The sequence below is a fragment of the Rhineura floridana genome, chromosome 2 (assembly GCF_030035675.1).
Source record: "Rhineura floridana isolate rRhiFlo1 chromosome 2, rRhiFlo1.hap2, whole genome shotgun sequence".
Classification (NCBI taxonomy): Eukaryota; Metazoa; Chordata; class Lepidosauria; order Squamata; family Rhineuridae; genus Rhineura; species Rhineura floridana.
Genome location: NC_084481.1, coordinates 137013173 through 137029146, shown reverse-complemented (window position 1 = coordinate 137029146; position 15974 = coordinate 137013173). Strand labels below are relative to the sequence as shown.

Sequence of the window (15974 nt, the reverse complement as noted above, 5' to 3'; positions counted from 1 at the left end):
CAGGGCATTCAGGAATCCTATGGATTCCATTAGTCTCTGGGGGCAGACCATCTTAATCTGTCCACCACCCTTGCAGGGGAGGATCAACAGGAAGTGGTCTGACCATGGCAATTTCCCTATTGCCCCCCTATTTCTAGACCACCCCTTCCTCCATGTGGAGCAAAAACCAAGTCCAGGGTGTGCCCTGCCCTATGTGTCAGGCTGGTGACAACTTGAGACAGCTCCATGGTCGTCATGGAGACCAGAAAGTCCCGAGCCAGAACACTAGAGGCAGCCTCAGCATGGACACTGAAATCACACAGGACTATCGTTCTGGGCTCCTCCAATACCACAGCAGAGACAGTCTCTGCAAGCTTCGTTGGAGAAGCTGCCAGGCAGCAGGGTGGATGGTACAACAGCAGCAACCCTAGTTTACTGTCTCCTTTGTCCAACACCAGGTGCAGGCCCTCACAGCCAGCTCCAAGACAGACAGAGTCTGTCTCCTAGTGACAGAGATGGACATTCTGTAGACCACAGCAACTTCTCCCCCCGTCCCTGTAGCCTGTGCTGGTGTTGCACTGAGTATCCAGGTGGGCAAAGCTGGGTCAGATCAATTTTTCCCAGCTCACCCACCCAGGTCTTGGTAATGTACACTAAATCAGCACCTTCATCCATGATCAGATCATGGATGAGCATGTACTGATCTAGCATCAAACAACAGCACATATAGGCCAGTGCGCACAGCAGATGAGCAACAAGGAACCTGTCCATGAGAGGAGTGGGAGAAAGGAACAAAGTGTAGGTAGCCTTTCCCTCATCTTCTATGGTGGTTCACCACCTCCCCATGGCTACACCTCTACCCATGATCACTGAAATTGGAGTGGCATCACCCATGTTCCTCCTTACTAAGACTCCTCCTAAATACCTGATATGAACCCAACAAGAGCCCACCAACAAAACCTACTTGAACCAATTATCCCAGTATGCCTCTGAGAGAATTGGGAACAGTCAGACCCACTTAATAACTTCCACATAGGGCACATCTACTCCCCCCCATCTCACATCCAGGGAGGGCGAGTCTTCTTCCAGTTGCAGACTCTCACTCTGAAGGCATCTGGCAACTTTCTGCTATCACTTAGTTCACTACACAGGCTCTCACCCTGCACAGGAACCACACATGTGCCATATGTCCTCCCCATTACCAATCTCCTCTAGATTGATTTAAAACAAAATAGCAGGAGGTAGTGCCCTCGCACTCAGGACCCCGTAAGGGGCTTCCCAAGGGGGTAGCTGGGCTTTTATGCCCCCTGACCCAGCCAGGAGCTGATGCAAGAGGCTGCAAGATTGACTGCAGCCTTGCTCTGGAGTTAGGGTCAGGCAGGGGGTCCCAGTCCTTGCAGCACTTACCTGGGACCTTTGCTATCTCAAGAGACAGCAACCCAGAGGAATGAGCAAGCAAGCACCCAAGCACTCAGGCACTCACTCCCAGGGCAGGTATTCTCCAATTCCCCAGTGCTGCAGCTGTTCCCTGTATCTGTTGCAAAGAGAATTTTCTAGGGGCAAAAAGTCATGGAGATGGTAGAGGTGATTCCTAAAAGCGGGACCATAGATGATTTATGGGTGAAGAGCTACTATGCAGGGACACTATTCTCTGTAGTACTGGATTGTTAAACCTAAGTGGCAGGGTATTACCCAGGTTGCATTTTGGTGTGGGGCAGATTGGCTTAGCACAGCTAGGATCTGCATTGTCCGGGGGCACTCAGGTGCTGGGTCAATCTCATCTCTCCTAATATCTTTAGGGTAGATGTTTATTCAGACAAATGAAGCCCCACTTACCTGCACAGCATGGATAAGCGGGGCATAGTTGCGAGGAGGGAACGATGCTGCCGCGGCCATCTTCGTTAAGGGCAACGTCGTGTGTCGCAGCATTATGTGTGCGTGACGTGCGGCAGGGAGGGGAGGGGCCATGGGCCTATTTAAGGCCAGGCCGCCCCTCCTACCTCCTCTTTCAACGAGCAATGAGAGGACAATGAGGGACATAGCAGAGAAAGCTGCAGGACAGTCGGTGTTGGTTGGGCCTATTAGGCCTAATTGGTTACCCCCAGAGGGGGTTTTGGGAGCCCCAACAGCTGTGGGTGGTAGCGTTGCGGCGTGGCTGCGACTGGGGCAGGCCTCGTAAAGGGGCCTGACCAGTGGGCCTCGTAGTGGGGCCTAGCAGCGGCACGTCCGATACCCCCCCCACCTAGCAGTTGTGGAGGGGTTGATTGAGGCTTTTTATTGAGCAGCGCGACGTTAGTGCTGCTGCTGGTTAAAAGAAAGACACAGGAAGTTTAAAAATAAATGAGACTATACTGGATATACAAACAAAATTAAATATAGTCATGCTAATACACTGGTTAAAGACAGACTCATGCACATAAAGGGAAATTAAAAATAAATCAGAATAAAAGGGACGAACAAAAGAAATTGTATCTAATCCTTCTAGTTTAAGTTCCCTCTGAGCACTCTCCCCCAACAGGTTCAGCTTAGCCCCCCCGATGATATACACAGGTTGGTTCTTTATTATATTATTACAGGGTGGATGCATGATGTGATGGCAGAGCCCTTTCGTGAGGCTTATGGCTTATGACCAACTGCACATTGGGAGATTGGGGAGCAGAGTCAAAGATGGCCATAAGCCGGTCTGTCGCCCCAGCATGCTCAACAGCTATCAGAATGCAGGAGGGTTTTTTCCCAGGACTTCTGGGCCGGCAAGGGCTATGCACCAGAGTGGCCTATTCAGTGAGTCACCTGCTGGGATTGCCTAGTGAATGGCTGGAGACTGGGCCTCTCAGTCCAAGCACTTCGAGGTAAAGGCTGATGATTTTCCCACTTATTCCAGGGACTTCAGAGTCCGCCGTATGTTAGCTGGGTGGGCTAGAGAACACCCTGCCACCCTCGATCCCCGTTGCCCTTTCTCACGGGACATTTTATTGAGTATGGTGGGCCAGTGAAAAACAGTATGCTCCTCAAGCTGTGAAGCCAGACTATTCCAGGCGGCAGCCCTTATGCTGGTGTTTGGAGCTTTTAGGATAGGTGAGGTGGTGGCCGGATCCAAGGGAGATTTGTCTCGACGGGCCCTCCAGCAATCAGATGTCTCCATGGAAGGGAGTTGTATCTGTATAACATTGATGGACTGGCAATGTTGCTGGACAGGGATGGAGCAGCTGCGCACCCTATCCTGGGCTTACAGTTAGGCCTCAGTCAATGGGCTGCAGTGTGGTGGCTTGGCTGTCGAGGAATACTTTGGGACGGGCTCCTACCCACTTTGTTCCAGCTTGGTTCAGTGCAGACATCTCCGCATGTGGTGGTCATTCCCAACTCAGTATTTGAGGCAAGGCCCTCAGGTGGTGGGCATGTGCAGACATGCAGTTTGGGACGCAACGATGGCCTCAGTTACCTAAGGGCATGGTCCTCAGTTTGGCAGGCATGTGCGGACATGCAGTTGGCGAGGCAATGGAAGGGCATGACCCTCAGTTTGGCAGGCATGTGCGGACATGCAGTTCAGGAGGCAACGATGGCCTTGGTTACTTAAGGGCATGGCCCTCAGTTTGGCAGGCATGTGCGGACTTGCAGTTCAGGAGGCAACGATGGCCTCGGTTACTTAAGGGCATGGCCCTCAGTTTGGCAGGCATGTGCGGACATGCAGTTGGTGAGGCAACGGAAGGGCATGGCCCTCAGTTTGGCAGGCATGTGTGGACCTGCAGTTCAGGAGGCAACGGAAGGGCATGGCCCTCAGTTTGGCAGGCATGTGTGGACATGCAGTTCAGGAGGCAGCAATGGCCTCGGTTACTTAAGGGCATGGCCCTCAGTTGCAATGAAAGGGCATGGCCCTCAGTTTGGCAGGCATGCATGGCATGCAGTTAATAAGGCAATGTCGGCCTTGTGTACGTCTGCTTTGGTCAGATATACTCCCGCGAAGGGTTTGGCGTGGTGTCTGGAGCCCGATAGGAATGGACCAAGCGCGAAAGAAGGTCAACCGGCAAATTTGGTTGGCTATTCTGGGGCAGGGGGGATTGGCTATTTCACACCCTGCATTCAGCATAGGATGGGTGAACTGTACAGGGCCGATGGTGTTCACCTGTCTGACGCAGGTAACGTCTTTTTGGCAGACCTGCAGAGGTGTCTGCGAGAGGTGCTTCTCAGCAGTGGGTAAAAGGGGACTAAATAGAGATTTGTCCCCTTTTTGTGGCGGGAAGGTGCGGAAAGGGAAATAGGTAAGGACAGCTCGGTGGCCCCCTTAGGCACCTTTGGAGGTGATTGGCGGTTCCAGAGGCCTGTCTGTCAGAGCTTTGCGGCTTGAGGGCAGGATATGGGCTGCTTTTGGGGCCAACTTAACTCATCCACCCGAGGGTTGTGCGGCTCCGGGGGGGGTGACCTGAGAAGGCCCCCCTACTCACCTACTGGGTGTGGCTGGCGGAAGGGGTAAGCAGATGGGGCTTGCCCTTGTCCCAAGCAGGGGCTGGTCGCCCGTGAGCTATATGGCAAGATGCTTGCTTACAGATAGTTCCGCACCTAGGTTTCCCTCTGCTGGTCACTTTAAAAGGTGTTTTTGTATAGTTTAATAAAGTGGCCCTTGTTCAACCCAAGCTGATGTGTCCTTGTCTTATTTCGCCCCTTCACTTGCAACTAAACACCCATGTTAAGCTGTTAGCTTTTGTCAGTGTGGCAGCTATAGATTGACAAAATGTATTGGAACAAATTATATATATATTCTTGGCTATCATAATGAGTAGATATTCCTTATGTATATGAAGTTCATAATAGATGAGGAGTCTAAATGTATCAGCATTCTCAAATACGTGTCTGGTTATTACAAGTCACTTGCTTTGATTTTTTGAGTGAATGTCACCAGTTAATTTTCTCCAGAAATCTATAACCTTCTGTATTTTTCTTAAACCATCTATTAGCTTTACAGAGTGTTGTGGTTCTAGGTTACAGAAATTTGTAATCTTCATGACACTGGTCCAGTTATGAAAAAAGTCATTAGTTAATCAAGTTATAGTTGAATGTTCTTACTGAGTGACATTAGATAATGAAAATATGGAGGACTTGGGGCTCTAAAGATTAAACCTGCAGATTGAAAAAGCACTGATAAAGCAAATTCACTAAACTGTGCTGAGAATAAATTTTTCTTCAGTTGTAGGAGTGCATTTCATTTTTACTTGCAACAGTCTGAGACCTTTGCCGGTCACTAGTGATTTTGCAGTTCCATGGACTGATATCTATCAAGAAAGTACTCTATCTTTTTTTATCCACAGGTTTAGCAGCACTGTAATAAATCTACTCACATTTAGCTAGGTCATGATCTGCTCTCATTGAAGAACGAATTCCTAGATGTCATCTTGAGCCAATTTTGGTTTGAGCTCAGACCTCTCCAAAGGCAAGGCCTGGTTTGAAATGGGCTCAATTCTCTGCTATCAACCCTTCCTGCTGTTTGCTCCCCTTCCCCAAACTTTCTCATGTGAGAGGCAACAGAGGGCTCACAGCACTGTATAATTCTGTTTTAAGACCTAGAAACAACCATTTACTTGTCCTTATAAATGTGCCTGCATTTCTCCATGGTGTACAGTAATCAAACCAGGAAGCCTCCAGTTGACCATAGTTTTCCATTTCATCTGAGCTGATGGTGGTGACCATAGTTTCCTGGTTTGGATGACATGAGAAACTATGGTTAATTGGATATTTCCTGGTTTGATTTCTGCACACCACAAAACAAGGGGCTGTGTGCTTGGGCAAAAAGTTTACACATGTTTTAAGCTAAGATTTGATCATCCAAACCAGAGCAGAGTATAACTATATCAGGTGATTGTTGTGCAGTTAAATCTTTTCCATTCTTTAATTAGCTTTTTTTTTAAACTGGTCTACTATTTTAGGAATTAGAGTTGATTAAGAGGAAGAGCATACATGACTATGGGAAACTGACCTTGTTGTACTTTGGAATATTGTTTTGGGTAAGACAGGGCTGCACGATCCTAGCAGCTTAGAGTGGCAACTAATGAAAGAGCCATTTCTTCAAGTGGGAAAGTGAAAAAAAGAAAAGAAAGACTTGCGAGCATGGAGGACAACATTGAACAGGAATAATTAGTCCATTTCAAGCATACATGTTTTTACTGTAATGTAATTTGGAATGAGGCATGTTAGGAACTGAAAAGGGAACTGCATTCAACTCCAGTCGCTCCCTTCTGTTCAGAAGATCATTTAGGAGAAGAACATAATGGCCCTCTGACCATCTGGGCAATGGGCAATGTCTTAAAAGTTCTTGATTATTGGCTTCTCACCTACATAAGTTGTTCATTGACTCCTCCATTTCCATCTTTCTCCCATGAGATGAAATGTGCCGCATAATGCATTCTTTGGGAGTACAAAACTTTTTTTCTTGGGGTGCATTTGCTTTCTCACCGTGGTTGAGGTTGCTTTCTGCAATGCTGTCTCTAAGAATATGACTGGGTGGTGAAATGTGCTGTGCTTGCTTGACTGTTTCAGGAGTTGGAGCCTTATTTGCCTCTAACTAGCCAGGCTGTACGATTCTGCATCTCAGGAACGACAGTGTTGTTCTGGGTGAGCATCCTTTTAAATCATCACGGTAATACATAACAAGTAACTGATCACTTTTAAGCTTGAATTTTAACATGCATTAATGATTTTGCTTTGGGTCTCTTTCCCTGTGTGCTGCTTGCTACAAGGGCTTCTAATTAGTGTTTTCCTGTCTGTTTATTATTGTCATGCAAAGTACACATTAAATGGGCTCCTTCTAGGGCAGAATACGAATTTAATAATGCATACATACATAAAAATAATAATTTTCTGCCTGATCAATTTAACTTTTTTTCCTTTGGTTGTGCATTATCCATAATGATGAATTTTGTGATTTAGGTTACAGTTTTATATGTTCCTGGAACAAGCTCCATTGAACTCAATAGAGCTTACTTTTGAAAAGATGCATATTGGGTTGCACTGCCAGATATTTATTTGCATTGACTAAGAAGAATATACAATGTAGATTGTAGGTCAAATTCTGATTTCTAATTAAAACTCCTGTTTTGTCACTTTCTGTTGTCATGATGCGAAACCTTGCTTAACACTTAAGATTGGGGCCATATTTTTAAATTGACCTGTATTCTGGGTGGTTGTTAGCTCTTCAGAAATCCTAAAATCCAAAAATCCAAAATCCAAAATATTCTGAGTTGAGTGATGATAAATTCTACCACTGTAACCTGTTGTCATATATCATTAAGCATAGCACTCTGGAGAAATTGGGTTTTGTATCATTCAGGTCTGAATCAAATCAACTTTCTGTATTTCAAGAGTAGAAAAAGGAGAGAGCTGTAGTGTCTGGAAAATGAGAGAGATCACAATTGTAATAATGCTACCATATCTAATAATGAATTTCCAGTTCTTCTAGTTGTAACATAGTATTGGTAGATTTTGAAAGTGTTCCTTTAGTGTGCTTTGCATGAATTTGCATGATGTACTAATAGGCAAGCTAAAGATTCAGAATAACATGTTACAGCTCTGTTGGGATTATATCACTTTAGACTGAAGATGATATGACTACATTTATTTATTTAATATTTCTAAATTGCCCTTCATCCAGTGGATTCTAGGTCAGTGTACAATAAGCATAAATGCAATAAAAACAACAATGTGAGACAGGGAAACTGTAAAATCTTAAAGCAAACATAGCCCTTGAAAATGCCTGGGCAAATAAAAATGTCTAACAAGGTATCAGAAAGATTGCAATGTCAGCACAAAGCATACCAACATTGAGGAAGCAGTCCAGAGATGGGGTGCCACTACAGAAAGGTCCCTCTTCTTTGTACATACATAACTGCACTAAGAAAGGTACTCTCAAAGCAGGGCCTCAAGATCTTAAGACCTGAGCAGGCTGATGTGTGGGAAGAGGCACACCTTCAAATATTTGGGACTCAAACCATTGCAGGTTTTACGGGTAAGTTCCATCATCTTGAATTGGTCCCAGAAATGAATAGATAGTCAATGTAGTTCTTTCGGAATCAGAGTAATACGAATCACCTGGGCTGCACTAGTTAACATTGTGGCAGCTGAGTTCTGCACTAACTGAAGCTTCCAGGTAATCTTAGAGGGCAGCCCTTTGTAGAACACATTATAGTAATCCATCAAGGAAGTTACCCGAAGCTGTGGCTAGTGAATCAGCCAAAATTGTTAAAAAGACAAAGGCCTCCTAGGTTTCAAGTGACGATGGTAGATCAAGAAGCACCCTTAAACTGCCTACCTCTATGCAGAACTGGTTGAACGCAAGTCTCAAAGCCCCAAGAATCACCTATTTACATTCCCTCCATCTTGTCAGGATTCAGCTTCAGAATATTGGCCCTGATCAGCCTGTTACCAAAGCCAGGTGTTGGTTCAGTGTCACTTGACTTAGATGACATAGAGAAATGGAGCTGCACAAGAGTACTTCACCCTGCAGTTTCATATAGATGTTAAAGAAGATGGGGATGGGGGAGGGATAAGAAGGAGCCATGTAGGAACGCACAACACACGTGCCATGAGGGTTGAGCAGAAGCTCTGCACTGCAGCTTTCTGAAACTGGCTCTGGAAGTAGTAACAGAACCACCACATCACATTATACCCAACTACAGAGCCAGTCCAGTGAGATACCTTGATATCAAACATCATTTTCATATGCTTCCAGATGTGAAATACACACACATATCAGGTAGAAGAGGTCTGCCCTTGCTCTCTTCCTGACGTGCTGATGTATCTACAAGAAGGATATAGACATGTGCATTTGATGAGCATTGAAACATACAACCTTCCTTTTGCAGTCTGAAGTGATACAGTCCTAACATGACCATACTACACAATTCCACAATGTGTAGTTTGGTCCTTAGAGTCCTATATAGCAGAGTTGGGGAACCAGTACCTGGAGTACAGCTCCCATCATCCTGACCATACTGTCTGAGGCTGATAGGACTTGGAATCCAACAACATCTGGAGGGCTACAGTTTTCCCATCCTTGCTGTGTAGTAAAAAGCACTAAAGTCTGCTTCTGATAACATATATAAGATATCAGTGTCCTTAAATCTCTGTGGTTTCTCTCAGATCTCTTTGATCATAGCTAGTATGATAGCTGTGATAGTTTACCGCCTTGCTGTCTATGCTGCTTTTGCCAGCATTATGGAGAACACACGGACACTGCAGCCCATTCGAGGTTTACTGACACCACAACTGGCAACATCAGTCACTGCATCATGCCTGAATTTTGTCATCATTATGATGCTAAATTTCTTATATGAGAGGATAGCCATCTGGATCACAGATATGGGTAGGTATGTTGCATGAAGACAGAACTCAACAGGGATATGTTTCTCTGTGATGGAAATTCTGAATTCATTGGCACTAAGAAGCAGAATATGTATGCAAGTTTTTTTCCATCTGGCCAAGTTGGCTAGCATTCATGGGAAAAGGTTTTGGTCACTTTCCTCTATATCATGTGGGTTTGCTTCTAGATTATCCACAGCTGCATTCCAGCTCTGTAATTTTAAGAATAAGAGCTTGTATACATTACTGCAGCTGGCTTAACCATTCTAATAACTGTAACATCAGTGGAGGGGACACATGGAAGATCATCTCTTCCATAATAATATCAACACCTGCAATGTTTTTAATTGTGGAGGAAGAGAAGGAGACATTTTTTCTTGAGTCACTTTCCCAGATGTTATATTTTTCACACAAATAGACCCCATGTGTGAGCATTTATTACAACTTGCAAACCATACAAATAATACTTGTACTAATTCTGTGACTGGGACCACAAACTCCATTTGGGTCATTAAGTAGATCACCAGAGTGATTTTTATTGTTCAGATACATTCATTTGTTAGTAAATAATGAGATAAAGCAATTAGAATAATTCTAAAGTAAGTGCTTCCTGAACTGAGATGATCCGTAATTAAAGCTAGCAAAAGAAATATTTTACTTTACATTAATTTTTCTACAGTGGATAAATGCTAAAATAATTAATTTGTGTTTTAAATTTAAAAGAATAATCTCATGGTAACTAACACTATTCACCTGCAGAAATAATTATGTAATAATCATGTCACCCACATAGAGAGGCTGTGGACTCTGACCTATAGCTGCTATCCTCTGCTAGTAAAAATGAATTTATAGTCTTGGCAGTCTTCTTTCAAAAACTGCTCTTACTCCATCCTAATAGTTCTGTAGTATTGAAGCCAAATTCTAATTGGTCAGTGTTCACTTGAGCCTTAGTTGAACTTTCATGCTATGCTCGATGCAAGGGAAATTAAATCCTTGTTTATTTTGTTGACCTTGCAGAAATCCCAAGAACTCACCTGCAATATGAGAACAGGCTTACTATGAAAATGTTCCTGTTTCAGTTTGTCAACTACTATTCTTCATGTTTCTATGTGGCTTTCTTCAAAGGGAAATTTGTGGGGTACCCAGGATCTTACACATACATGTTTGATCGCTGGAGAAATGAAGAGGTATGTGGTCATTTTTAAGTGAATTAGGGAGGTAATTGCCAACCATCCTCATTTTTGTTAAGACAGTCCAGAAAAAACAACATAAATGTTTTAAATAGTATTATGAATTTCTAGTTTCTATATTGTTGTTGTTGTTGTTAATTAGATTTATATCCCGCCTTTTCTCCCAGTAGGAGCCCAGGGCAGCAAACAAAAGCACTAAAAACACTCTAAAATATCATAAAAACAGACTTTAAAATATATTTAAACAAAACATCCTTAAAAACATATTAAAACAAAACATCTTTAAAAACATTTTTTTAAAGTCTTAAAAACATATTTTTTAACAAAAAACTTTGAAAACATATTAAAAAGCAATTCCAACACAGGCACGGATTGTGATAAGGTCTATACTAAAAGGCTTACTGAAAGAGGAAGGTCTTCAGTAGGCGCCAGAAAGATAATAGAGATGGTGCCTGTCTAATATTTAAGGGGAGGGAATTCCAAAGGGTAGGTGCCACTACACTAAAGGTCTACTTCCTATGTTGTGCTGAACGGGCCTCCTGATAAGATGGTATCTGCAGGAGGCCCTCACCTGCAAAGCGCAGTGATCGGCTGGATATATTAGAGGTAAGACAGTCTTTCAGGTATCCTGGTTCCAAGCTGTATAGGGCTTTGTAGACCAAAACCAGAACCTTGAACTTAGCCCAGTAGCTAATAGGCAGCCAGTGCAATTCATTCAGCAGTGGGGTGACATGTTGGTGATACCCTGCCCCAGTGAGTAGTCTCACTGCATTTTGCACCAGCTGCAGCTTCTGGATCAACTTCAAGGGTAGCCCCATATAGAGCACATTACAGTAATCCAACCTGGAGGTTACCAGTGCATGGACAACAGGCTATCCTAGTCCAGAAACGACTACAGCTGTCTTACCAGCCAAAGCTGGTAAAAGGCACTCCTAGCCACTGAGGTCATCTGGACCTCTAGCAACAAAGATGGATCCAGGAGTACACCCAGACTATGAACCTGCTCTTTGAGAGGGAGTACAACCCCATCCCAAGCAGACAACTGACCAATTATCCAAACTCTAATAACTTAGCTTCAGTAAGAGCATGAGAATCCTCTGTGTACACCTACCTGGGTCTGAGACAAAGAAAGCAAGCCTAACTGGCTACCTTCCTCTGGCTTTCATTAGCTGAGCTGCTCAAATCCTAGAAAGGGGCAGGACAGGCGGAAAGGCCTCAGAAATGAGAGTCTAGAAGAAATACGGATTTAGGAAGGCATGACCCATGGGCTTAAGAAGGCATATGCCCAATGGAAGCCATAGGGCACAGAAAATGAAGGTTGGAACAGGTTACTTGGGTTAAGTGGTCTAGAGGAATATGAGCAAGAAGAGAAGGTGGAAGGAAAAAACTGACAGCAGGGGGATAAATTGGGAAACTGGGCAGAGAAGAGAATTTCACATGGCTAGGAGGCAGAAAAGAGTCATCTGTTGATTTGAGAGATCAAGTCAGATATTTGGCTGCTGGCTTCTTAATATTTAAAATAGATGCTTGGCACTAACACTTCATATATCTTATTAACACATAATTCAGCCCTCAAACCAATTCGCAGTGCCCTGGTTTTCCTAAACCAAGAAGTTGCAAGCCTAGCGCTGAAAATCTTGTTTTTTAATGTCCTGCTGCAATCTTTTTCTGGCAGTATCAATTTGTTGCCTACTTTGGGGAAGATGGGCAGGATATACATTTAATTTTTAATATTAATAGCCAGAAACTTTGTACTAGTTTTTGGTATAAACTCATTAGTGCGGTTGGGGCATATTGGGAATGCAGTAGTCAAGCTGCATCACACTGGCACAGTCAAGAACAGTATCTCTGTATTGATAAGCAGTTCCAGGGCTAAACCCATGTGGCTTTTTCTTACTTTTTTATTATTTAGTATCCTTTAGGCAAGAAAGGCAAATTACTAGCTTTACTTTCGTTTAGTGCCCATCTTCTATTTTAACACTGTATGCTTTTCAAGGGAAAGACGGATTGTGTTTTGCTCCCCTCCCCCCCACTTCATTAGTGTGATCCTGCAGGATGCTTGATAGAACTGACGACACAGCTTACCATTGTCATGGCTGGCAAACAAATCTGGGGCAATATCCAAGAGGCTATTCTACCGTAAGTGACACATTAATGCTGAATCAATTGCATTTTTAAGAATTAGCCAAAATTACATGAATATTTGCTAACTGGTGTCATACCCTCCACTAAGTTCAGAGAAACAGTCTAGGCATGTTAACTGCAGGAGAGCAATTTGTTCCAGTGCTTTGGCCATTTTTTGTCTGTCTTAGCTAGTAGTCCCCATGCTCAGTAACTGACAGTGCTGCTACCTTATTACCTACCCAACAGATGCTATTGGAGGTCGCTGATTCATAGGGCCACCATAAGTAGTCATTGACTTGAAGGCACATAACAACAACAAAACAGGATAGAACTCCTCCGTAGATTGTGCCTACTTGATAAACCATCAGAATGTAAATAGGCTTTAGAAATGGAATGTGTTATGCACTGCAGTTCTCAGTAATCATGGAAAGACAATAATATTCTAATTGTAAAAACTTTTTTATGTTAAGACTGCAGGGCTTAGAAAAAGACTTCAATTTTAGGCATTGGTTAGGGGGCTGGAAAAAAGGGAATACTCCTAAGCACCAGAATCAATGTGTTAGGCAACATAAGCTCCATTTGGGCACTAAACTTCATATATTTAATGTGGGACTTTGTCCTTTGTCTGCTGATGCTGCCTTTGCCATCATGCCCCTTGCTAGCCCTACCCCAATTATTCATGTGTTGGAGAGAAGGTCTGAAGAGGGGAGCCTGCTACCCATGTAGGCTCCCTCTTTGATTAGGAATGCTGCGAGATAAGGATTTTGAATCACAGAGAGCACATACTCACCCTCTCTTCAGATCTTTCACCCAATGTGTAGACAGCAGGGAGCACGGTGGAGCGGAGGGCAGCAGGCACAGACCCATTTCCACACATTTTGCAAGTGGTATGTTTTAGAACACTGTTATTCAATCTTGGGTCCCCAGATGTTCTTGGACGGCATCTCCCATCATCCCTGGCCAGCTGAGCCACTGGTTAAGGGAACACGGGAGTTGTAGTCCAACAAAAACTGGGGACCAAAAGTTGAAGAACACTGATTTAGAACACTCAAACAGGGCTACAGCAACCTGATAATCTGTACTTCTTCAGCCCTGTAGGAGCTCTAGATGGTTTTTTTTATGGGAGAGAGACCTTAGAAATCCATTGTGTGTCACATCATATGACACGTGATTCTGTTACGTTATACTGGGTCTTTTCTGCAACCTCCCCAACTTGTGATTTCTGTTTTTCCAACCCACAGCTGGATCTGGAATTGGTGGGGCCGTCGAAAAGCCAGAAGCCGTCCAGAGAATTTATACAGTCGATGGGAACAGGACCATGATCTGCAGTCCTTTGGACCCTTGGGCCTATTCTATGAATACCTAGAAATGGGTAAGCACTAAGGACGGTTACGATATAGAAAACACCTGTGTATAGGGCTTTCTGCTTCTGTGTTGGTGTGCTGACACATTACCCACTTTTTCTCTGCATAGTTGCATGGAGCTAATTATGCATCCATTCCTAGGCTCGTGTCTCTTGGCTGAAAAACTATGAACTAAGAGTACTGCACATATGCTTGTACAAGAAGTTGTAATTGTTTGCCCCTTAGGGTAGGAACCTGTCAATATTGTTTGTAAAGCACCATGTGTATAGATGGCACTATATAAATAATAACAACTTCCAGCAGCTGACCTGTGACATGAAGTATTGAAAAAAGACAATTTCTTTGATGCAAAATACAGAATACTTATAGAAAACCAATATTTTCTATTATTTTGATGCATTGTAAAGTTATCAATATTTGTGTATCTCACATCTCAGAACATGAATATAGATACTTTTCTTAAGCATTCAGCACAGACATCATGTGTGATATAACCCTGTCTTATGTGAACACTGCAGAATCTGCAGTTTTTCTCATGCTGTACTGCAAAAGACATGACTCTTCTGGTATCACAATGTGCCACCATATACACACATCATGACTATACACAGCAGAAGATATAAAGCCAACAGAGGTTGTGGTGTTATTTAGTTAGTTTATTATTGTACAGTTGCAGACCCAATAAAACAAGATAAAATACATAAACAATAAAACATATATATTTAAAATACAATATAATACAAACATAACATTAGGGTTACAGTTAAGAAGAAAGAATCCTCTTATGAGTCCTTTGAGCAGCAGAGAGGAATTTGGCCACTATCTCTGTCATTAGCTTATTTGTATCAGTCAAGCAATAGTTTGTATACCATTTTAACATCTTACCAGGGTAATTTCTCATAATATAGCAAAGCAATCTATTACTTTCATCGCTATGGAAATTACATACAAAAAGGACATGAGCCAAGATTTCAACAACTTCATCTTGACATGGACAAAAGCGATCTTCATATTGGACACCCTGATAACACTCTTCCAATATTACAAAGGAGACACAGTTCAATCTAGCCCTGTAGAAGACATAGTGATACTGGGCATGGTCAAATTACCGAAATATCTGGCATATCTGGGAAACTCAAAAGTCAAACCAAAATGGATTGGGGAGCAAATTCTGTGGGCATTTGATATAGACTATTGAAAATCAATATATTTAATACATTGGTCGAAAGTAAATTTAGCAGCATTATAATCTTGTGTGTGGAAGAAATCTATGGAGAAGCCCAATAGATGGAGTTTGGTAATACAGGCTTTAGACCATAGATTGATAAAAACATTTTTCTGAAGACGTTGTAAGTATCCTAGAGATGGGTCAGCATAAACAGCCTTGAGCTAATATTTAAAGGCAAGGGACAGCCTTGCATTCAACAGATGAAAGGCCAGCCTCCAGCTGTAAGCCAGCAGCTGTAACGCACCTTGGCATTCCAAGAAGTTTGAAAGAACACTCTCAACAGTTGGATTAAATCCCTGGATCCACATAGGGATTCCATCTAGCAAATTAGACAAGATTTTGACCCTGATACCAATAAGGCAGTAGGAATAAATTGTGGCCCTTCAGTATTTTAAAAAAAAAAGCTAAATAGTGATACTTGATGGTATCCTGGGCTACCTGCACTGCAGTCCATCTATGAATGACCCAAGAAAGTGTGGAAAAAACATAATGCCCAAAAATCTGAATATTGACTTGCTCTATCTGCTGCCCATCAATTATCCATTTATTTATTGATACAGATAAAAAAACATGATCTTTGTTTTACTGAAATTTGATTGCCAACAAATTATCCTTGCAGTAAATCATAAAAACACTTAATAAAGGTTTAGGGCCTATTTTAGATAAAGACGTAAAAACAGCAACATCTGCATACAGCAATAGCGGGACCTTAGTCCCCACAAGGTCAGGTACAATGAAAATCATATG

At 43.0% G+C, this 15974-nt stretch overlaps 1 protein-coding gene across 10 annotated transcripts in view; it reads left to right on the top strand.

Annotated features, from left to right (window-relative positions):
- Positions 1-15974, top strand: part of ANO5 (anoctamin 5) — a 115245-nt gene that overhangs the window by 72993 nt on the left and 26278 nt on the right. For 8 of the 10 annotated variants that reach the window (XM_061610628.1, XM_061610626.1, XM_061610625.1 and 5 more), the window contains 5 exons: positions 5895-5972; positions 9103-9325; positions 10339-10508; positions 12553-12650; positions 13877-14007. In XM_061610628.1, the coding sequence (XP_061466612.1) occupies positions 5895-5972; positions 9103-9325; positions 10339-10508; positions 12553-12650; positions 13877-14007 (700 nt within the window). Of the gene's footprint in view, positions 1-5894; positions 5973-6504; positions 6580-9102; positions 9326-10338; positions 10509-12552; positions 12651-13876; positions 14008-15974 lie in introns of all 10 variants that reach the window. The other 2 variants (XM_061610623.1, XM_061610627.1) reach the window with 2 other exon arrangements.